This window comes from Lepeophtheirus salmonis, chromosome 1 (assembly GCF_016086655.4).
Source record: "Lepeophtheirus salmonis chromosome 1, UVic_Lsal_1.4, whole genome shotgun sequence".
In the NCBI taxonomy this organism is placed as follows: Eukaryota; Metazoa; Arthropoda; class Copepoda; order Siphonostomatoida; family Caligidae; genus Lepeophtheirus; species Lepeophtheirus salmonis.
Genome location: NC_052131.2, coordinates 39,997,915 through 40,023,796, shown reverse-complemented (window position 1 = coordinate 40,023,796; position 25,882 = coordinate 39,997,915). Strand labels below are relative to the sequence as shown.

The 25,882-nt window shown below is 30.4% G+C and overlaps 1 protein-coding gene and 1 long non-coding RNA gene across 2 annotated transcripts; both read right to left on the bottom strand.

Moving 5' to 3' along the window:
* Nucleotides 1-2,874: 2,874 nt before the first annotated feature.
* LOC121128046 (uncharacterized) lies at nt 2,875-4,668 on the bottom strand. The gene is made up of 3 exons (XR_011783203.1): nt 3,811-4,668; nt 3,621-3,760; nt 2,875-3,558 (listed from the first exon to the last, which is right to left on the bottom strand). It is a non-coding gene; the product is annotated as an uncharacterized lncRNA (long non-coding RNA).
* Nucleotides 4,669-6,331: 1,663 nt separating this feature from the next.
* Nucleotides 6,332-24,614, bottom strand: LOC121127820 (uncharacterized). Its single transcript, XM_040723354.2, has 4 exons — nt 24,329-24,614; nt 7,801-8,198; nt 7,224-7,410; nt 6,332-7,147 (listed from the first exon to the last, which is right to left on the bottom strand). Exons 1-4 carry the CDS (start codon nt 24,473-24,475, stop codon nt 6,878-6,880), a joined length of 1,002 nt encoding a protein of 333 aa, XP_040579288.1. The 5' UTR covers nt 24,476-24,614; the 3' UTR covers nt 6,332-6,877.
* Between the last annotated feature and the right edge of the window lie 1,268 nt (nt 24,615-25,882).

Here is a 25,882-nt window from a genome sequence, read left to right as displayed (position 1 = left end):
GTCGAAAAATATGGAAACACCAATATCTATTTTTATATCAGAACTGGTATCAAAATATTGGTATTGTGAGAACAGCAATACCTAGTCACAAGATGCTGAATGGTTCTCTCATCAGTATATTATGTAGTCTCGTAATCTGAGATATCACTGTGTTTGTTATTAGGTATATTTTTTATCATACGGGATTCGCCATTTTTTATTTAATTTATGAAACTCGTTTGATACCTACAAATTTACAACTCTTCCACCCAAAAATTTGGAGCAGAATACATATAATTAGTTTAAGTACTGCATACATACATGGAAGGCTAATAAACAAGTCGTAAAAATGACGATCATAAATTTAATGTATTTTACATGAAATATTATTTATAAACGCTCTCACTTCTTCTCTTCTTATAAGAAGGTACCTCCAAGTCGAACACATTTATGAGTCCAGGTGTGGCTTTGACTTTGAAAGACCTTTTCATGATCATATATAATATTCGTCCTTACTTCTTCCTTTTCTGCAGACATACAAAAGAGTTTGCAAATAGTTATATTCCTTACCAAATAGAGAACATGCTTCGACAGTAAAGTTCCTATTATTGATTTCCGTATTATAGAGAGTATTTTGTACCCCTAACATTCATTTTCACTGACGTCACAAATTGCATCATAATTAGCAGCACATAGTTGATATATTTATTGAATAAAAGAGACAAATTTCCAAGTAATCTTGAAAAGACTTCATCTAATGTCTTTGAAAAAGTTAACTAAATATATTGAATATATTCTTGATGACAAAGAAAATAAGTAGTTCATTAATTAAATCAAATTAATAGATGATAAAAATCCATATGAAATGACTAAATTTGTTTAATTAATTTTTTTTTGGATTGATTAGAGACGAGAAAAGTAGGATTATTGGGGAAAAAATTATAGTCAAAGGAGCTCTAAAGTTATACTTCTGATTATTAAAAAATATGTTCTACCGACATATAATAAGAAAAATATGTGGGTACCTTCAGCTGATAACTTTGGTATGCTTAAAGTTGACATTTTTGTAATGAATAAACTACCTAAAAAAATAGAAAAGGAAAAACGATTGTTGCGTGTGCTGTTTCTTATTTTTTGTTCATTATTTATTAAGTCGACGTGATGTTAACTTCTCCCTCTAAAGTAAGCATTCTTGCCTATCTTTTGCATAAAAAGAAATATATATGAATTTAAATATGATTATGACTGTCCAAATGCTATTTTAAATGCGGAAGATTCTCCTCTTTATAGCAATAATTATTTTTCTCCCCTTAAAATGATATAACGAGCAGCTGATATTAACAAAGGTCTTAATAATAAGTAGTCTCACATGTTTATCTCCCCCCTTCTCCCATGCTCTTTTTTTCTTTCCAAAAATGTTAACTCTGGGTATGCTTTAGAATAATATTTTGTCAAAAAAGCCAGAAACTGAATAAGCTAATTTTTTTTTCTCCCTATTTTAACCTAGTCTTTAAAAGCAGACAAAACACAACAGCTGTATTAAACTTCTCAAAGATCATAACATGTAACTATTCTTTGTCTTCCTAACTAAGCCAAGTGGCCAAGTAAATATACTTGTCACCTCTATATTTTTCTTTCTCTGAGGCTACCGGTATGTATTTAACAAAGAAGGAAGCGAAATGACGTCAGAAATACAAATATTATGCCACACAGTTCGCTTCTTTATTATTTTTTTTTTTTTTACCTACCAGCAGTGCTAATGACATTAGTTTTTGAGAGGGAGTCATACAGATTGCCAACCAAAATGTTTATCATTGTATTAAACGCACCAGAAAAAGTTTTTATTTACGTCTCTATTCTTCATCATCAGCAGTAGTCATGACAAATATATATTTCGAATATATTTAGTGGAATATAATTTTCAAATCATGAATATCAACAGCAAACGAACGGCTGTTGAGCCAATACATGGAGGGGCTGGGGGAAAAATTTAAAGTAATTCCGGTCATTTAGTCATCAGTAATATCCAAAAGATACATTGAATATATATGTAGGTATATATTTAATACATTCACCTTATTACCAATCAGAGACACAGCTACTTGTTTGAAGATGTCTATTCATCCTATTCACCTATATTCAGTCTCAATTTTATATTAAGTGCGGGTTGAGGCAAAGGTAAATGAGCAAAGCATTTATTAAAAACAATTGAAATGTTTTTCAAATCCAAATATAGATTGAATTCTTGTTTTACTTGCTAAGAACATAGGAATGTGAAGCCAGTTGCACTTGCCTGGAATGTCCTTTATAATAACATATATATGGACTTATAAAATTTTTATCCACAATATAACGGAAAATAAATTAAAGGAATATTTTTCCTCATTAGTAATGCAAACTAATGATTAAAATACACCTATAACCATCTTTGTTTCAATAATTAGGGTTGGAAATATAGTGTAAATTCTGCTGCGGGTAAAAGCCACGCTTTCAAAAAAATATGGTACAAACTTGGGAGACTGTGAATCTGCTGACAGAGATTACTATAAATCGTATTGCTCCTTGCTTGCTGATACGTAATAATATATAATACAGAGAGGAATAAAGAATAAGTAAAGTTGATAATTCTGTAGCGAAAAACGCGTGCAAGGAGAAGGGGGAGAAAGACATATGGTATCATTGTTTAAAATACGGATGTGATTATCAGCTGCCTGCTTTATTATGATTTTTGAGGGTATAACGAAAGTATTTATTAGCAAAAATTTTAATGAAGATATACTACGTATACTTAGACGTTTTTTATCCGTTACAGTAGATTAAAAAACGTCACACTCCATGTAATTGTAATTCATTATGAACCATATTCTCAGAATAATAGCTAATGAAACGATAAAGTAGAGTATTTCGAAATATATTTGAAGTTCCAAATTTAAAAAAGAAGGCTTAAATTAAATATAATTTACACGCTAAAAAATAAACCATCGTATATTTATGTTACATATACAAAATTAAACAATTAGAATCATATAACTAATAATAACAATAAATTATATATACAGAATATTGAAATAATAGATTGATCCAAATAATATTTTCTTGTTCTGACACCGGAATACAGTTAAATATTTCATAACTTTAGATTTCAAAACACAAGCCAGACGTGGAGTTTAATCAAAAAGATCCATCACCTCTTTTTCTTCATGTGGAAGTTGCTATATACAATTGTACACAGGATGATATATCTCTACGGATGAGATCTAAATAATTAGTAAATGTCAAAATCATAAAATTAGACAATAAATACATATACTAATAAAAAAATATTAGAATTAAATCCATTGTAAAGATTTAGTGCATAAGCTAATTATGTAGTAATGTCCGGGGATATTACTTCTAATTTTGGGTATCAAAAAAGATTCTCCCCCCCCCCGTTATTTTATGAAGGATACGCACAATTGCTAATTATAATGCTACACCCAATCTAACTACCCCCATTGTTGTGACCATTTAAACAGTTTTGTTTGCCTTTTTTTCTGAACACCTTTTCTTGGAGCTTATCAACCATAATCAACCATCATCCTTAAGTGATAAAAAAGTAATATTTATTGACTATGTAATATTGGAAAACCTAATGATCATACCCAAGTCTTTAAGTGAAGAAACTAATGTCAGACCAACTAGTTGTGAACCATCCAAAGCTACTACCCCTGTTGCTGTGACTATCTAAGAACTTGTTTTTGCAATTTAATGAGTTGTGTATAATAATTCTTGATAATTTTAGCTAAAATAGAATCATATTTTATGATTAGATTAAAAAAAATGAATACTTACTGTTAGATGGTACATGGTACAAAATTCAGAGTTCCATTTAGTAATTTGGTGTTGATGACTCTAAACATGGTGAAAATTATCTGAACTTCACAATTTAAAATGGGGGTCTTTCTATAAATGACGTCATTATCAACATCGTCCATTAATTAATGATGATTCCTCCGAAAGGAACGAATTTACCCGTGTATTTATTCATAAATTTTCTGAACGTAGGATGATCAACAATGGATATGGTTATATTACATGCAATAAGCATCTTTGTGAGATCAAAATTAAAGTCTGACCTGATGTATTCATTGTTAACTTGATTTTATAGATAAATATCCATACTCTTGATATTAGATGAGGATAATGAGTGGCGTGTAATTCTAGACATGGGACTAAAGGCACAGTTATATCTACAAATCCGACAAGCCATCTGTTTCTTATCCGGTAAGTGTTTTCCAAATTCCTGAGCCTCCATTTTCATAAATCCAGATGGAAGGTGACGTTAGTTTAGGCATTTCATTCAGCTCTCTATCGACTATCAGCATCTAATATTATATTGATACTGAAAAATAAGGCAGGAATAGATAAAGTTCTTGATAGAGGAAGATGTTTATTATTTAATCAATGATCCCATAAGTATTTGTTCCCTTCTCCTTGCACGCTTTTGTATCTTTACTAAAATTATCAACCTTTTGAATAAGGTCACTCATATTTTGTTCTCACCGACATTTGATTAGGGCCTGGCAAGATGTAAAAAAACTACAGTTGTGTGATTAGAAAATGAAAAAAGTGTGTTCGTTTTAAATTTGTTCGTTCTTTAATAGATCATCTTGGTGTTATTATCTCGCTCTGAATGATGAATCATCCCTCCTACTTTTGCTGCAATTTATAAAAAAATCTATATTAATAAAGAAAAGTTTGTTTGTTTGTTTATTTATCTGATGTAAAATCATCTTTGAATGTGTATATAAAGGTGGGTTCTCTGGTTTTATGAGGCACACAGGATAATAAGATCAACAAAAAAGAGATGTGGTCGAAATGCATCTTTAAAGACTTCACAGATATATACTAATGGAAATAGTGTTATAATGGTCATGTTAAAATTTAAAAAAAACGAAAATCAATATGGTAACCCTGACAGTTTTAAGAATGTTTTGGAGGAGATTGCCTACAATCAGCTGAGACAAGGGAGGAGTAGGAGAAGGAAATAAACAAGGACTTTGGCAAGCATGACTCTGATGTCGATTATCGATTCTTTTCTTATTCCAACCAGGACTTACAATTAAAACTCTACAACAAATCCTCCAAGTTACTCTCCACCTTTTATGAGCACACACATGTTCAATCAGGTTTTGAATATAATTGAATCTAATTAGGAAAGGAAGTTCACAACTCAGCAATTAAATAATAATGAACACTGCTAAGGAATACAATATTCATTCTTCAGATTATCATATTTTTTTAAAAACGGGCCCTCTTAAAAATCATTTAGAGCTATGTAACTACTTAATATAAGACATAACAATTTATTTTTTATTTTCTCCCTTCATTTTACTACATAAAAATTGAAAAGTATCCGTTAAATATACACAAAAATTGGCCAGGGAATAATCGTACACAGTAAAAAGAGGAAAGGCGCAAACTCCCTTACGCCCAAGTGAGCCGAGGTTAGCAGCGATGATTTGTTGGGAATTATCTTCTATATTAATGGAGTAAATCTATATAATTAAAGTAAAGTTTTTCGGTTCGTCGATGCCTAATAGCTCTGGAAATGCCGTGTATTACCGCTAGTGCATAATAAAATAATAATATAGGTACATATGTTTTTATTGTTTAAATGTAATTTTATATTATTCCTCATATACTAATGATCCTATAAATGTTACAGCTTATACTATCCTTGGCAGTTATATATTTCTCGCCTAAAAATCATATAACAAACAGCTGATGTTAACATAGATCTTCATTCAGTTGTATCAGATGTCTCGCATCCGATTTCTCCTCCTGCTCTCAGAAATGGCCGACCCTACATATACTTTATTTTTAAATTTACAGTTACCGAAATTCAGGCAATATTCATATCCATACTCATCCTGAATGCCAAATTTCAGCTCTCTTAAAGCTACAACTTTGAAGTTTAGTCAGGATTAAAAAGTGTGACGAACACACTAAGATTTTGTTTCATATATTATAAAGAGAAGATATATCTATAAAACTGATATAAGAGTTTCGAAAACAATTTTCGAAGTTGTTAAAAGCAACAGAGCGTCAAAAAATTGAGAACTGATGGTTTCCTATAGCTTCCATTTATCCTTGATATGTTCTTTCAAATATAATCCATCATATTATTTTTTCTCAAATTGTAATAAGGAATTTTTGCAATCGTTTTAGTGTCTTACAACGAGGGCATTATTATTAGTTGAAGTATACAAAATATAATCTTTATAGTCGTTTGAATAAAATCATCATTTTATCATGAGTTTGTATTGAAATGCCTTCTGTATAAATAAAAAATAAAAAACAAGTCAGCAAATAAGATTTTAGAAGTATTTATATATATATATATTCTTTTGTATCACGTTAAAATATATAATTATAAGGGTACACAACGCGGAAAAGGTACTATAAATCAAAAAAAAAAAAAAAATGACATTATAAAATTTTATAATCATATAAATGTATGTATATAGATTTATAATAATATAAAGAGATAAATTGAAATAGAAAAAATGGGAGAGAAAAAAGTTGACTAGTGTGGAGAAAATTTAATAGTTAAAATATAAAACATGCAAAGATTGTAATAAAAAGGCCCTTCCTTATACATCTGTATGCACGTATTTGGAAAGGAATCCTTCTCTTTCGATAGTTTTTTTTATTACAAAAGATGTAAGCTATTTTTACAACAACAAAAAAATGTCAATTCACGCCACTAATGTCTTTTTTCTTTAAAGCTCTCAAAAGTTGTAAATAGTTTCTAATTTTCTTCCAAATTTGTATGTAGGGCAAGACTGTGTATTATTTATAATTATACAAAATACACACGACTAGGGAAAAAAAGAATGTAAAAAATTTTCTCGAATCAATTTGGAAGATCTTGAGTAGCATACAGTGTTTGTCGAAGTGTAATCAGAAGATCCGGATAATTGGAAATATCTGCAATGTCCTCATCATGATGCGAGTCTTCTTCATCTGTCTCTGAGGACTCTGATGCGTTTTCTGAGCCACAACCCATTTGGTGGTGATGATTATGACGAGGAAAGGGAAGGAGTAAAGGACAAGGAAGGATCTCGGACATGACAGAATGATGAATAATGAGGGATCGTAGTGATGGGAATGTCTTTTTGGAGCCCTGTAATAAATTGAGTAAAAAGAAGATGGGATTAGAATCATAGTTATACATAATTTATGAAAATAAAATGACAAACCTTGATACGAAATCCATCGCCGTTGGGAAGGACTAATATGAGAAAGTGAGCAATTCTGTTACTCAAAGTGGATATATGACGAGATGGTGTTTTGAGAGAGAGGGCTAAGGCGTCCCTTCTACTCTTAGATCTTCGTACAACGAAGGAGCCCGTAGAGAGATTTGATAAATGCTGATTGGTTAAATCCCTACAAATATAAAAAAAAGATTGTCTAATTCCACACAATAAAAGAATCAATAAGTGGCTATTGTTGGGTTTCGGTCTATAATCAAATTTATAATTTGTGTACCAATTGTCAGTCCTTAAAGAAGGTGAAGTTGATCCTTCGTGACGTTTTTTTCATATCACTAATTATTCTGTTATATAATATAATAAAGTATACAACAAAGTAAAAACATAATATGTTCGTTTTATATTGTATTATTTTTGGAAGATATGTGCAATGCTCTGAATACGTATCTCCTATATCTTATTTGGCTTAATAAACCATAAACATTCTTAGGAAAAATTCAAAGGACTAACGATTATTCGGGGGGGGTCTCAGACAGAGTGACAGCCTGCACTATTAAAGACCTACCTATCAAATCCAGGACGATACCATGCCGCATTCTCCAGACTCACAGAGTCATTCCAATCCTCATTCAGCTTATTCAAATAAGGGGAGGAGGATGACAAAAGCTCATTTTCATCTTTTTTCAAGCCCAACAACTTCCTCATGAGAGTACAATTTTTATCCGTATACTTTTTGGTCGTGTTTTTAGCGGCAATATTTTGATTGGTGGTATTGTTGTTGTTATTGTTAGAGGGAGATGTAGTACTACTATTTGAGAGTCCCAAATCATTTACAACAGACTTGACAGCGGAATTGCAGCTTTTGCCCAAAATAAACTTCTCAGAGCCCAGAGAAGAGCTTGAAGAGGAGTTATTTAACTGAACATTCTTGTCTGCGCGTCGTTTACCATTGTAAACCTCTGCCTAAGGATATAAAAGAAAAGAATGAAAATATGAGTAATTATTATATTATATTATGTAGAACATATTATTATGATACATATATTATTGTAGGTCTCTTTTAGGTAGATATGAACATTTTGCAGGCAGTTAAATGCTAGGTATGTATGTACAATAAAAGCCCTTCAAGAAAAAGTAAAATAAAAAAATTCCTTCAAGATCAAAAAAAAATTTGTTCATGGCAAAAAAAAAAATAGTAAAAAGAAATGAAGCCTCAAGCATTTCTTTACACCTTTATTATTTTATTTTATTTTTTACTTTTTTGAAGCTTCAATTCTCTCGTTCATTCTACGTACGGACCTTCACTACATTTATATATTTAGTGCGTCCACATAAACACAATCTTGAACACTAATCATGAAAATGAGACAATTGATTTTTTTTACTTCATATATACATACAGTCCATATTTCAGAGGCATATTTGAGTCAGTTATTGTCTTATTAATCAAATTTGTGGGATGAGTTAAGATACTCAAGAATTTTAACTATGGTTTAAAACCATCAATTCACTTATGAGACTCATATTGTCTCCGATATGGCCCTTTTCAAATAAAACATGTTCATTCCTCATGTTTTTATTTTGAAAATCAATTTTGACTAATTTAAGAGCAATTTGCAGCGCCCCCAAGTGGTTAATACGATCAATTTATTATTATAAATTGACACTAAATCGTTAAAGAATGCAAATGTACATAATTTACTCAATTTTGAAAAACAATTCATATATTTAATGTATATGGACTTCAAAGACAATTCTTAGGTTAGATAGAGTAATTGTAATACCATAATGTTTACCTATATTTAATAAGTGCAACTGCATCTGACCAATTACATGAATATATCAAAAAAATCATTCAGGCTTGTTTTTGTGTTGACAACTACATTTGTCTAATAATTTAAACTAGTCAACAAAATTTCAAGTATGAATCTATTTAAAAAATATATAACTACACCTGATATTTATAAACTAGTCTAATTTCTAATGTGGTCTCCAATTCAGTACAACAAACAAGTTCGGTATGAATCGATTTCATAGAAAAATTCAGTCTTGATTGGCCTCACCTAAAACTTAAAGTTTTGACACGTCGTTACTTTTATTGTATCTCAACAATCTTTTCATCAAAAGAAAACAGAAAAAAAAGACACAAAATCATTTGGCAGCTAGGCAATTATTCCCGGAATTGTTCACAGCTTAACACAAGTGAATTCAAATTCAACCAATCAACGTTTCAAATACTGATAAGAGGAAAAGAAGCAGGAAAGTTGACCGCTGACCACAAAATACAGTGGTAACTGTTGTCTTAGTAAGAATCAATATTATTTATGAACTATTGTTCATGGCGTCAATTATTGTTTGAAATGATGATATACAAGTTGTAGTTTGCAGTCAATTCCCAACTGAATAATACAAGATCGGACCGAAAAAAAAGAGCCTCATCACGCCTACATATTATGTACATGGTTATATAATTAGTGACAAAGTAACACAATGCATAGATCAAATTCATTTGTATGTCTATATACATGCATACAAAATGATCAGCAGATGTGAGTGCGTATTTGTCAACCATGCCAAAAAATTAATATATATACAATATAAATAACGTAAGACGAAGTAGATAAGAAAGGAAAAAATATGCAATTTTGTCTTTTCTTTTTTTCCTTTTGAATAATAAAGTTAATCAACTCAAAAAGACGTCAAGTGACTCCTTCTTATTTCTGAGTCGAACAAATTGCTCTTTTCTTTTTCTAAAGGCATTCAACATACATACATATTGTGTACTAGACGAAATTATAAAAGATTTGTTATTTATTCTCTTTTTCTTCCACAAACATGTCTAAATATTTTACAAGGTATGTAGGTAGGTACACTGGGTAGCTACATAAACATTGTCAACTTCAAATATAAGGAGGAGAATTTCTTAGGGCGGAGTTGACTTCTTTACTTTTTTTTACAACTTTTTTTTTCATCTCCTCCCATGGGGGACACAGGAGGGACTTTTTCTTTGATTTTCAAAGGAGCACAACAAAAATTAATTAAAGAAATGCGCTGTACATTTTATAATGTCAAAAGGAAAACATTCCTTAGGCATTGTTACAGTCAAATATTATATATATAATATACAAGTTGTAATCAATAAATGAGAATAAACGTTTTAAATCATGCATTTTCTAGTTTGATGTAAATTATTTAAGATTATATAAATAATCATTTTTAACTTTTCTAATGAAAGGAATACTGATTGATTAATCTTGCTATTACTCATAAATAATCTATAATGATAAAGCAAAGTTTGTCAATCTGTTTAATTGTCTAAGGAGGCTCAGTTTTAACAATGTGTGTGTGTGTCTGTGTAATTTAAGATCAGTGTGTCATTTAAAAAAGAAAAGTACATATATTTAGGGTTATAATCCTAAGCATTTTTAGCGTGTATTTCTTATATTGGTAACCAAGAACAAAGTTGTAGTTTCTTTAATTTTATCAAGTTGTTGTTCTTTCATTATTGAGGAGAGAACATTTAACTATGGCGTGTGAGTATGTTTATAAAAAAATGGATAGAAATACTGAGGATTTTTGGGAGTTATCTTCTATATTAATAAACTAAAATTACATTGTTAAATCAAAGTTGATCTATTCGTCGAAGACTAATAACTCCGAGCAATGCCGCTAGTATGTAGACATATTACGCGGCGTTAGCTCACTACGACAAAGAATGGGTTAACAGCTATCAACTGACTTTTGTCCTTTTTTCTGTTAAATTTAGGTGGAAAGGTTGCTAATAAGCTAAAGGTATTAATACTAATAGATCAAAATGAAAGAAAAAAAGTTCCAAAATTAGTAGTTGTTCGCCAATCCTTCCAAACTGTGGGATTGTTCTTCATCTAGTAATAGTAGGGAAATGTTCAAATTTGAAAGTCCCATTATAGAATTGCGTGATTGGCAAAAAAAATGTTATGAGTAAACTAGATACTCAAGAGGATAGGAAAATATTGTTTGGGACTGATGAAGACGGAAACAAGGGAAATGAAACATTAACGAAACATCTGGTATGTAATCATAAAGCCTGGGCATATACTGGAGGTAAAGTGCAAGACTTAATCACAATATACGATATGGAAGCAGAAATAGCTATTTTTGATAGGGCGAAATGTAATCCGTCGAACTATTGACCATTTAATTTAATGGATCAATTAAAGAATAGTTTATTTACTACAAGCAAACATAAAGGAATGTTGAAAGTTTTTACTCCACCGAAAGTTGTTCTTTTTACTTATAATAATATTGCAAGAGACAAATTTAGTTCGGACCTATATGATTTGTAATTCATTTATATAAAGGGAATAAGTAGAAGACAAATTGTTAGCTGACAAAAAAAACCAACTTGTAATTTCCATGTTAATAAACAACTTTGACAATCTCCTTACATTACAAGGCACAACTTGTACAAAATCCCGACTTGTACACAATACATGGATGGATGTACAAATAACATATTTGACAGTAACAATATCAAAGGAATTTTTTTTATTTCTTCGACATAATAAAATATACATTTTTCTTTAATATCGTATTTATATCTATAAATATATATGTATATATATATATCAACGGTTATTTCCAGCTTTTTAAATCCATTTCGGATTCGTACTAACAATGTTCAAAAAACTCTACTTATGTACGTTAGTATATTTAATATTTATAGCTCAATACATAGACTTTACACTTGATTAAATCTGATGTATGTATTTGTATAGCGGGTTTTTTTTTGTCAAAGACCAAAACAAATGGCATAACTTGTCTTCAAAATAGTCCATGTTCCTAACTATTATCATTTTTGACCTACATGTCCTCCGCAATCGCTCTTCTTCTTATCACTTTGCACATTTACCCGCCCATATTGAAACCCATTTTATATATATACGTATGTTACTCCTCTAAATGGGAACAAAAAAAAAACACACTTTATAACCATCCATAAATTACAAAGTGTTAAAAAGACGTTTTTTTCCTTCTTTTTCTCTTCATGGCCGAATCATGTTACAAATCACATTCCAATAAGGGAGAAGAGAAGTGATAAACGGTCTCCAAATGTATGTTGTACAAGAAGGGACATTTATAATGATAGTGTTTTATAATAATGTATGTATTTCCTCCAAAAAAAGATCCGATAAGATGTTCACAAAAAAAAGTAAAAAAAAAAAAAAAATTATCACCATGTAAAATAAAAAAGGAAGAAATGTTTCAAATGTATAAATGGACGACTACGGCTTCCTTTGAGGTAATGACTACAATACATAATACATAATATATAGACGACACAACATGGATTATTATACTCGTACGACTATTGACAAGTTACATCAAGTGTGACTGTTAAGAAATAACAGTCAAATAACTGCATTTTTGATCATATCTTGTAAGTACATATCAAGAACACCAAGCCCTTTTGTCTATAACAATGGAGACATGTCGTATAGTATAAGCAGATTGTACAACTTGCAATCAAAAAATGAGGAATTAACACTGGTAAAGTTTTCATCAATTATAAGTATAACAATCTCATTTTTGTTAGATATTTGAGTTATTTATTATGAATATATATACGAGTACATAAGTAAATGGTGTTAATTTTTAACTTTTGTCTTGAAAATTACTAGTAATAGGAAGTGAGTAAACTAACAAAGTATTCAATGCATTAAGATGACGTAGAAATCCTGAGTCTAACAAACAAACAAACAAAAAACAACCCTTATACTCCAATAGGACATGCAAAAACTAATGAACCCCCTATAGCCACAAAATGGTGCAGACTTAGACGCTGAGTCGAGCAAACAAGAATCAATCCGCATATCCTATTGGATAACTATTTCGTGGAACAAGAGGCTACAGTTCTATGAATTTGTAGGTACACAGAGAATTTTTACATCACATCAAATGCAACTAACAAACAAATATTATAAGAATAAAAATCATTTATGCCTTTGTTCCTCATTTTAAAAAAACCATCAAATGCATTTCCCTTAGGATTTTTTATCAAAAAATTTGTTTAATTGCTTTTATGCATACAAACCCTCCAACATAGCGTTGCTTTTGCTTTCTAATTATGCAATATTTGACTTCTTCTTAACTAATATTATAGCTGAGTTTAACATTTGCATAGGTTTAGTAAAACATTAAGTATCTTTAAAACAAATGAATATTTTGCTATTATCGTAATTTTAGGGATAATTCAAATTAAATTAGACTTATTAAAGTTATAGAAGCTTGGTTTATAATAACGTCTCGTAAATATCAATATTAACGTCACATTTATCAAAGATTGTTCTAGGGGACGGCTTTAACATCCGATTCGTACGCGTACCTAAAATTTTGAGAACGATACATCCTCAACGGTAAATAAAATGATGCCCTTATGGCGGTACGTAGAAATTGGAACTTGTTCACATTCTCAACTTGTACACAACATTTTTGTGTACATAAAATATATGTAAAAACATTCCCTAAAGGTATGAACAGCATATGAACGAAGAAAAAATATAATAATTCTTTTAAGTCTCTTATTTTAGAAATTGGGGTCAAAGTTGAAGTTTAAAAAAAAAACGTTGAACCTCTTTTTAGTTTGAAGAAAAAAAATACAAACATAGTTCGACCCCATATTATTTGTTATTTTCTGACTCTCTAAAAATAAACCTCTAATTATAAGAAAAAATTAATATTTTTTTTGTTTCTTCATAAATGTGAAGCAAAAATAAAAAATTAACATTCTTTTGATAATAATAATTATTATTGTTTTTCTTTGGAAAAACAAAACAAACTTCAAACAATGAAGAGTGTGCAAAATCTTTGCTTTTTTCATTATCGTATTTTTTGTTATTATTTTTATGCATTGGTATTGAATTAATTATTGCTTACTTATATAAAATAATCTTTACCTCCATGACCGTTGTTACATAGATCATTAATGACTTACAAAATACACAATCCTTTGTAATTAAAGTAAAAATGACGTTATTTTTATTCATTTAATGTATTTTTGTTTCTATATACATATGCAAATTGTTAGTAACCAAATATTATTGAAACTATATACATGTATATTGTGTAGTTGAATAAACTGTACATACATAATTTACAGTCATACCTAGAATTACGAGCAAAAAACGAATCACTCTATAACTGACAAATTTGCTTCTGGGAAGTCAATTACAAGAAGATGGTTGTTTTTATATCAGTGTCCTACATAGTTGAAGGCTTCTCAAACTAAGTGCACGTGGAGTAACTCCAAGGTAAAGGGTAAAAGATTTTCATAGAGCATCTCTTTATTTCATTTTAGAAAAATTGAAAATTCCCTCTTGATTTAAAAAAAAAAATTTGTTGAGATTTGAAGATATGATATGATATGTTCAAGTTCAAAGAAAATAAATTATCCATTGCTCTAACACGTTTCAATATATATGTAGGAAGGAAGGAGGAAGATGCAAGTTATAAAGTTTAGGTAGCACTGTTCTATATAGTATAGGTGGTGTGTCAACGTAATAACAATCTTGGATCAAGAAAAGGAGGAGACCATCCCAATATATCTTTTTACTTCATATATACAAACAGACCAATATTTCATAGGCGTATTTGAGTCCATTATAGTCTTATAAATCAAATTTGTGGGATTTCCTAAGATGGCCAAATAATACTAACTATAGTTTAGAACCATTATTTGATTTAAGAAAACTTATAGTGTTCCTCATATTACCCATTCAAATAATATTTGTGCATTAATCATCCTTTTATTGTAACAATCAATTTTGGGTACTTTAAGTACAATATCCAGACACCAAAAGTTGTAGGCAGTAATTGGCAATAAGACTTTGAAGCACACAAACGTTTTTGTCACACTAAATTTTGAGAAAAAGCATTTTAGCTTGTTTTTGTGTTGACGGGCCACATATGAGGGCTAAATGTGCCATTTTTGGAGGCTAATTTCTATTAAAGTGAGTTGGATTTTGTTTTTAGCAATTTTCTCCCGACGCAGAACGTGCCTTTCCAGATGTGCATATCACTGCAAGAAAACGATGATTGTTTCACAAAAAGTATATAATAAGTAATGAACACAGCAGAAGCAACTGAAATATTTTTGCCAGTGTCTCACAATCCAAGACATGACTGTAGTGTGCTTATATACAAACATATAACGTAGGTATCTAAATAATTTTATGCACATATGCAGACACATGGAGCTATAATCAACAAACAAAACCTGTTTGTATAAATTAAAGGTGGGCTCTCAATCAATTAGTAATAGTATGATGTTACATTCCGAATGCAAATTTACTTATAGAACCCACATATTAAGTATTGTAGCTTTAAGTATCGATATGAATTAATCTTGTTGATTTGTGCATGAATATACATGCAGTGGGGGAAAAAGTCATGTCAATGAAAATAGTACATTGATTTGTCATATACTGTTAGAAGTGTCTTTTTAAAGAGATTTTATACCTAATAAAATTCAAGAGACAAAAAATATTTATAGGGAACTCTCACATTTCTCATTTGATAATAATATAAACTTCCATAATTTACATAATTCATTCAATGAAAAGTTGAAGAGATTATATTGAAGATTCACATGACTTATTTTATTATAAATGAATGCAACAGTGCAAATGATTTCAAAGAACAAAGCATTTTTAAATTAAAGAACATGAATTAACTAGCTTAAAATATCATATTTTTTCTTTTTGAAAAATATACTAGTGGAGCTAAGTTTGTAAGTCTGTTTTTGTTTTGTTTTTTCCTGGGAAGTCATTTTTTAACCAGAAGAAGGTGTAGCTATAGCTCAGAGCGGCTTATTGACTGAACAATGTTTTTTCTTTTAATTTCTGAAGCTGTCATTATTATTGTTCTATTTTTGAAGAGAGAACATCTAAGTATTGAGTAGCTACGTGTGAAAGTGCTCATCAAAAGGGGTAGAGTAACACTGCCGAGTTGTCTTCCATATTAATAAAGCAAATCTTGTCTGTTCGTCGACCCCCGATAGCTCAGAGCACCTAAGTTGTATACAATGAATTAGAAAAATTTATCAGGGAATTATTATTTATTTAGCTAGCGTGATCCCAAAAATAAATAAGTTTACGGGGATCTTGCTGAGAGACAATTTTCCACTAAATAAGAAGCCCTAATATGTGCCTTCAAAGATTATCGAAGCAAAAACAATAGAATGTTGATTTCATACTATCATTTAATGGTCGAGTTGTACACATATATAAAAAATAACAACCATTGCCTCCCCCCCGTTCTCCGCATCCCACCTCAAATGTTCCCTTCATCTTCACAGCCAACAAAAACTATGTGAGGAATGTCGAATTTTCTCTTTTTTCTTTCATATACCTTCATACATACGAGTAGTACAAAAGTGCGAAGCAGAGTTTGGAAAAAGAAAACATGCTCAAATGACGAGTGACTGACTTAATAATGTTGGTACGGGGTGGTGCAGATTAATTGGGAAAATATTTAAAGGCTTATAGCGAACGAACTGGATGGAGTATGGTTGAATACATTTTTTATTATTTGAAGGCTACATTTAATGACATCCAACTATTATTAATGAGATCCACCTTTCTTGATAACCTCGTCCATACATGGCCGAAAACTTTGGCAGGCCCGGGAGACCTCTTGCGGATCCAGTTTTGCCATTGTAATGGTTCTGGTTTAGCACTTTAAATTTACATTATGGAAAGATGAAGTAACCCAAAGAAGAAATTACACCTGCCAACACGAAAGTGCACCGAGCCACAAGTCTCAAAAAGTGCAGGACGTATTGGCCGCAAAATGTCCTCACTTCTTTTTGGCCTAAAAACAGCCCGTACCGAAACCCCTACGATTTCTATCTCAGGGGAGGATGAAGCATGAAGCCTATGTCAAGTATCCTTTTGTATGGACTTATTTAGGGCCTCCACAGGTGTGGTCACCCGTACCTGCAAAAGCTTCCGGCGCATTGTGGCCGAGGTTATCAAGAAAGGCAGATTTTATAATAAATAATTGAATGTCATTAAATATAGGTTTTAAATAACATTAAAAACTTGGTTCTACACCCTCTAGTTTGTTGGTTATAAGCCTTTAAATATTTTTCCAATTTGTATGGACCACCTTGTATATAACAAGAATTTAATGATGAAAAAAGATTGGAATCTGTGTGTTTGTGAGTGTCTTGTGAGAAAAACTTGATATTTACGTAAGGGGCAGCAGTATAAATATTAGTGTTGGGTTCATGCCTGTAAGACGGAACATACTCGATTCTGGACCAATATAAACTAAAAATTAGTTTTGGACAGGAATCATAAAAACAAAATCGTGATTGATCGATGTTTCATTTAAAATTCTTTTTAAATAGATTTTATAGATGAATCGTTGATGATGTCAATTGTATTTCCAAATTCGGACCATCAGTAGATTGAAATCATATAAAGTTTTAAGTGTACAACAACTGGAATAGGTAAAACTCGATCAAAAGAGGGAAACGTAATCATTGGTTCAAATCCGTTGAGAAAAAATCAGCCAAGACCGAATAAAAAAAAAGTCGGATTCATCTCTATGTGCTCTTTATGAAGCAAAAAATCGCATAAAAACACATGATATTTTTGGGTAGATAAGTACATAATAAACAAAACTGTCTAAAATGGACTAAAATAAATATGCATATCAAATATCATATCATAAAAGCACATTTTGTAGACAAAAAGTGCAAAACGTTGCGCAATATTGAGTATACATTTATAAAAAAATATTGTACAAACATATACTTGGCTACTCAAAAAATCACATTTAGTAAAGGAATACTTTTTTACACATACACGCAATACTGGTTATTCAAGAGTGATACTACATAATTTGACAAAATAATCCTTAAGAAAAAGGTCTATTGAAATATAACATATACAACACTGTATAAACGTATACTGAGTATACCCTATTTAACTCGTAATTGATGATGGACTTAAACATAAATAGAAAATTATTAAAATTTAGTGATTGCCTTTTACGGAGGCTGGAAAACCAGAGAAGTTTCATCACTCTAATTAATCACAAACCATTCCAGAGGAGGAGGGAATATGGTTAGGACATTATATTTATTATTTATACTTACCTACATATTAGGAACTCTTCAATATTATGCATAGAGGTATATACCGCTATTGGTCGTAGATACATAATTAACCTCCATTAGAGGAATTGTTGTAGTTTTTTTGCTAATGGAATTTTGCAAATGCCTTCCTTGCATAGGAGTAGTCATAATAATAATAATAAAAAATACAATAGAGTGTTACGTCCTATCTCCCTCCCCCCCCAATCCCATTAAAATGTGATTTCCTTTTATGGAAGCAGCAAATTTTGAGTGTCTTTCAATTATATATTACTGTTATATACGCCGCTTCTTTTCTTAAATAGGGTGACAATTTATATATAGAAGTCGGGCCACTTGAGGAGACTAGTGAATTTTGTTTGATATATGATTATTTTTTAGAATATATAGTAAAATTGAATCGATCCTTACTATGGGACTTAAAATCAGGCATGTCCCTGTTATCAACCATTCTACTTATAGTATATAATTAGTAAAGTATCTCAGTTTACCAATTAAATGGATTTAATATAACTTTAGGTATCTTTTATGCACGATAATAGTTTCCCATAATTCTTAATTTAGGCCTTATTGAAGTCTGTATTTCGTATAATGAATATTGGATCCTAGAGAGTCAAGATTGAATGATGATGATTGATGACTCACTGTCTATGTCTATGATTACGTCATTTTGCAAAGATTGTTCTATGGGACGACTTTCCTTATACAATTCGGACGCGATTTAAGACGGGACCGGAAGTGGTGTCAAAATTTTGGGGCCGTTACATCCCTCATAAATATTTACAAGTATACCAAGTCGTTACCTCTAATGTATCACGCAACCTTTTCTCTGAAATCTTAGTGTATATATCTCGCCTAAAAATATTAAAGGTAAGATTAATTCCCCCTACCCCAATTTCCGCCTAGTTTTAAAGCAGTATTTCTCAACAGGTAGGTTGTGACTCAAAAGTGTATCATGTATAGCTAATAAAATATTTAGTACCTAAAGAATATCATTTACTTTAAATCTACAGGACAATAATGAAAGAGTATCGCAACCTCGATTAAAGAATAAAAGACCTTTGAAGACATTCACTCACTATCTAAAATTACACTTAATAAAATTTCTTATCCTTCAAATTTGTTGACCACCAGTGGCGTCGCTACTCCCATTTGACCGTGGGCTCAACTCCCCACCCCAAATTTTCTAACTCTCCTTCCCCCCACAAAAAAAAAATATATATATGTATATATTACTCCAATTTATATAAGTAATTATGTTCCAGTTTTGATAATTTTTGGGGCAAAATCCCCCACTCCCGCAAATATGAAAGCTAGCAACAAATAATATTTACCCACTCATAATGAAATAATGAGTTGTCGACCACCATTGTCACCAGATAGTATTTTTTTAATTTTTTTTATTTGTCAATAAATAAAATTAAAATAAATTTATTAAAACAATTAAAATGGATTTAAAAATATTGATAGACCTTGAATTACTGACAAATATTAGATCACTTGAAAAACACAGCGTTACATCAATGTCATTAAATTTGTTTCGTGTATTTTGTTTTCAGCTGTTGATTGTTTTACTTCTTATCCCCTTATCAGTGTTTTGAACAATATTAATTGGTTGAACTTAAATTAAATCATGTTCACAAGCAGGGAACAATTCAAAACAATTATAATTTAATAATCATTCCATACTTATGAAGAATTGGCTAACAGCTACAAACTGATTTTGTGTCCTATTTTTTTTTTTTTTTTGTATGAAATGTTGCGAGATATAATAATGGTAACGACGTGATATAGAAGAATAATTATATATTATTAAACGTCTTGAAGGAATTTCAATACGTTTAAAAATATATATGTAGACATAAAATATTTTGTAATATTGATTATATATATATTTATATAATAAAGAAATGGAGATAGAATTTGAAGGTCAAGACATTATTATAGTGTTCTCTACTTGAAAAAAAAAAAATACCCACAAATGTAAAAAATAAAATAAAATAAATATTTTTTAAGTTGTGAAGTTTTTTAATCACATTTGAAAAGAATGTCTTTCTGTTCGTTCTTATTCTATCATTTTCAATGTCTTTTACCTTCTCTGCATGAAATTTTTCAATGAATAATTATTATTTTGTTCCTCTTTGATTTTGACCTCAAAACAAGAACAACCCAAAAAAAAAATACCAATAGAGTATTGGAATTCTTATTTAACAACAGGGAAAAAATATTTAAAAGGAATTTCTTTTATTTAGCAAAAAGGACTTGATAATTTGAAATGAAATGAGGAGATATCCAACAGTGAGAAGAAATAAATACAATATAATAACATTGTACATTATACACAGTAACCCCCCACAACAACGAAAAAAAAGGAATTTTCCTTAGAAAGAAAAATATGTGAGAAATTGTTTTGTTTTTTTCGCAATGACAAGATTAATGAAAATAGGAATGTTAATGAAGGAAATTTATATTAAATACATATAAAATAAATTAATGCACTTCGGACTATAATTATTAAGGGCCCATCAACAGGGCTAAGTCTTCAAAATTATGCTTTATTTCTGTTATTTGGATTATAAAAGACAGACATCTGCTTAATCCAAGTCGGTTAAGAACGTTGATGAATGATGTAATTTTTTAATAAGAGAAGGGAAAATGAGCGCATTCGACGTATAGAAATTAACTCCTTATCTTAATTTGTAAAATCTATTTTTAGAAGTTGTAACTTGTACAAATAGGTTCTACAAATTTTAACGCGTAAAAGGCATTGTCAGATTCTTCCACTATAGAACACATTTTCTAACAATATCGTTTTAAGTGAGACCTACGGAACCTGGCCTCGTGTAACCCCAAAAAGGATAAATATTTTTGCATTTCCTAAAATCTATTGGGATTTATAAGCACTCGAACTATGTACACACAGCCAAGCCTATATTAAGCGGTCAGACAAAGAAAACTGAAAAAGCAACCGCAAACCAAATTTCATTTTTTGTAACAATTTTAATTTTGAAAACTGGATATGACCACTTACTGCAGTGAATCGTTTTAAACAAGCGAGTATTAGAATATGTAGAATTTCACATTAAAGTATATTAATATAAGATAAAAATCTTATTTTAACATGTTATTACACGTGATTTCCTCTGGGACTATGCTATATTGTTAATAAAGCTAAATGGTTTTAGAATCAGTGGCAATTTCAGGGACGGGAAGGGAGTTCAAGCATCCAAACTCTTCAAGTAGATAAAATGTTGTACAAATATATTTTTCCAAATTTATGGAAAAATAATAGTAGATCATACAATTTATTGAGTATTGGCTATATTGGTAGCATTCTAGCTATTTGCGAGTAGAGAGCCACGTTATGCCTTTTATGCGCTAGCCTGTTTGCACAACGTTTCACCAGCTATATGTCAGTGCTATCAATTCATTTATTGGTTCTTATTTGTATAATAAATTTTTTATATATCATGTATTCAAATATTAGCATCAAAGCTATGCACTAAGTGGCGTAAACAAGGTTTGTTTAAAGTAATGCTTTATACAACACTTTTTTTTCCGCTAGAGGCGTCGAATATTATTCTATAACTAACTACACAGCTATTGTGCATTCCCTCTTTTAATTAAATTAAAAAGTTGAATTCTGCAAAGGGAAGAAAAAATTGCATACGTGATGAGGAAAATTATTAAGTAACGTCATCTGTGGTATAATAAAAAGTCACACATTGCAGAGGGAACAATTTACACCTATCCAAGGAATATAATCGAACTAACAAACGCTCTTCACCACCTTTGGTAAGCATATATGTAGTTAATAGTTTTTTGCTCAGAACTCCATATTATCAATAAACTGCCATTGAAAAGACCGGCAAACTTTACCTGGTCATACTATATCTATATGGCAGTTTGAGCATTTTAATGTTTGCTGAATAAATCTATTGTTACACCAAACTTTTGGTGATTTACTAAAAATATTCCGACAGCTCAACTAGTAGTTCCCTTCCTAAAATATGTATAAAGTGTCCAATTGCTACGTCTTTTTTCGGAATAACTTCTAACAAGGAATCCCCTTACTCAAAGAAACATAAATCGTTCATCCAAATACAATTTTAATTCACACATCTCAAAATTCGGAGGTAGGTACAACTTACAAAAGTAGCAATTATTATACACTTTATAAGGAATGTTGGAGAGACATATTTTGTAGTTTTGTTGTTGTTGAAAGAGCAATGTGTAATAATGGGTCAAGTAAAAAACAAATTAGACAAAACACTAATAAAAAATAAAGGTAAGAGGCACCACCACCCATTGCGTTTTTGTTTTGAATGTATTCATGGATGTAACCTCATTATTTAGATATTTAATTTTTCATTAGATGGGTTACTGTTCTGTTTTGTGAGACTTTTTTTTTAAATTTGTAAGAGTGTTATATATAGTTTTGACTTCCTTCAACTATTCTTTTTTTGCCAGGATTTTAATTAGTGGTAGGGGGATATTGTCTAGAGATAAAATGTATGTACATAGATATATTATGTAGTTTTTCTCATAATTAAAGTAAAATAAGAATCAGATAGTGGAATAATAGAGAAAAATGAACAGTATACACATATGTGATAAGAAGAGACGAAAGTTAATTAAGAGTCGTACCTATTTGTGCCCAAGTGATACTACACGACTGTCCCCTTTTCGGATGAATTTTATATAAGCCTTTCTGATGAATTTAATGTAAGCCCTTTCTGATGGGGACATTAAAAAAATAACTGGGAAATTTTGAAGATTCTCATACTATTTTTGACATGGTTTAATTTGAAAAAATGGATTTTGAATCAAGAATTATACTTTTAATATTTTTTTAGGATTAGGTTCTTCAAATACAAAGACTGTGCACTAGTTTTGCTTATTAATTGAAGGGGTCTAAGATAACTTCCCCCTTTTTGTCAGATCAGCTAGGGTTAGATTTTACCATCTTATGAAAATGGAGCAGTCAAATATACATTGTACAATTGAGATTGACAGACATCTGCTCTGCTCTTTCAAGAAAATTGTCTTCCTCCTTGCATATTATGTAGGATATCACAACTATAAAAATAGTATCTGAATAAGAATGACTCAAGAGTCCCAAAGAAAACACCGCCTTTAAAACAATACTCTAACGACCATTATAAATAATAGAAGTTAAAAATCTGTTTTTAATCATTCCATAATACACCAACAACATTAAGAACGTCCCCGCCCCAAGGGACAGGAAAAGATTTCCCAAAAGAGGCGACGCCATTTATTGTGTAAGTAACAAAATTAAACGACTTTTGCTGATTCGTTAATTAATCATCTCCAAACGTCATAATATTATATCCGTTCTTATAATATCTATTTATATTATTGTTGTGTTCAATATCACCTTATCCAGACCAAACCAAGACAAGACTAAGATTTAGTGTGGAGAAGCAAGGCTGCTTATGCCTAATGATAAGCTGATTAACCCTTGTCAGAGCATAATCCGTCCTTGCCAGTAATTTTCAGTTCGTCAGTGAACTTCACACAGATTAATATTAACCCTGGTGAAAAGAGTAATACTTAGAAGGATACAGAACAAGTCGAAACCAACAAGACCAAGACAAGATTATGAGGGATCAGGAGCAAGGCATTCTAAGGTCAGAATAAAGATTTCTAAATATTGATATCAAGACAAGGAAAGGAAACAAAAATATTTATATTTTGCTTTTAGGAAATAGATATTTTAAGCTATTTGCTTTTACTTTAGTCTTTACAACTTGATCCAAGACTTTAAAATGTCATGCTATTATCAATACGAGACTAAAAGGCCGATCTTGATAACATCACCACTATTCACTATAATTTATACCAAGTCCTTAACACATATTATCATTAGAATAGTTGACCAATGAATATTATCAATGGTCAAAATCAAACATGAATGTTATCGACTGCATACCTTTACTGTTCCATGATGCCCACAATGTCCACAGTTGTAGGAAATATTGGAGGAAATGTCGCATGTGCTTCCGATAGAAGATGTATCTTCATCAAATCTTTGATAGCGTCCGAGGCAAACCAGGCCTTTTAGATTCATTTTTCCCATAGTTAATAATAATATCTCACAATTTATGATTGTATATAAAATTTAATAATTATAAATAATATAAATTCACGCGTTCGACAGCGTACACAGGTCAAAGTCAAATTTTTAACTGAGGTTTCTTCACATTTATTTCCATATCTTTTTTTTCTTCTTCAATATGGCGTGCGTGTATTTCTTTCCCCCCTCACGCCTCCCTAGTAAGTATGGAAATACTTACAAATTCTTTTCTTTTTTAAACATAGCATGCCCTCTTTGTCACTCATAGCAGTCTACTAGATAGCAGGCTAGAAGAATAGGGTTTTTAAATATGTATGTATGTTCAAATATTCAACAGGTTTTTTAAAAAAATAATAATACTACAGTCATTTTTGATAAATATTTTTTCTCTCTTTATAGATCCCAAAAGAATTTCAAAACTCTCACCTATTTCATGGAAAATAAATAAATACCCAAATAATAAGAGGATAAATCCTCGCATCATAATTCCTACTTAGGACTAGAGATCCTTCGATAGCATCGTATTCAAAACAAACAAATCTCTTATTGTTTGTATTTTGAATGATAGTAGAGGTTGCGTTGTTTCAATGACGTCACAGGTTTTTATCATAATTGGAGGCGATGACATTTTGGGAGCCTAGAGTTCATCATTTTTTTTAAAATAAAATTGACATATTATTTCCAATAAACCTTGATAAAATAAATGGTTTAAAATTTAAAAGAAAGACTTTACATTTTTATTGAATACTTCTAAATGTCAAAGAAAAACAATGACATCTGCAAATGTAATATTTAATTTATTGTCTGTACTTCATTAATGATAAAGTATAAAGATGTAACGAGTCATAACATATTTTTAATGTATAATATCATAGTTTAATATTTATACATAGGCTTAAGAAGAGAGTAGTAGGGGTTGATTTTTTTTTTTTTTATGAGGATGGTTCAAAAATGGTCCTATCCATTTCTTATCTAATATTTGAACAACTGTTGGAATCCTCTTCATCACTTTTTCTGATGTACTTCATCTTCCTAAATTAAGAAATTGTATGGATAGTGTGGAAATCAAAAATAACGTAGATATAATTCACCCTAATCTTAGCTAATATTATAATATTCAAACGAATGATCAAATGAATTTGAAATTAGAAACAAGCCATAGATTCTAAAATAAATAAATGAAATTCTGACTTAATGAAAAAAATATACGCCAAATCAATAAATTGAAACAGATCTTCTTAATATACAAAAATTAATTAAAGGAATATTTGGATATTATGATATATGTAGGTATTACTAAATAATTCAAAAATGCTTAGAAATACAGATATATTTTTATAATACACTGTTCTACATATTTGGCATTACCATTTAGATAATATATTGCTATTATTGGCTAATTATAACAGA

Excerpts from the sequence above, each read along its gene's own strand:
- LOC121127820 (XM_040723354.2), bottom strand. The coding sequence starts at position 24,475 with ATGGGAAAAATGAATCTAAAAGGCCTGGTTTGCCTCGGACGCTATCAA. Across the intron at positions 8,199-24,328 it reads GGCATCATGGAACAGTAAAG|GCAGAGGTTTACAATGGTAA; the intron begins GTATGCAGTCGA and ends TTATATCCTTAG. Across the intron at positions 7,411-7,800 it reads TATCGTCCTGGATTTGATAG|GGATTTAACCAATCAGCATT; the intron begins GTAGGTCTTTAA and ends TTATATTTGTAG.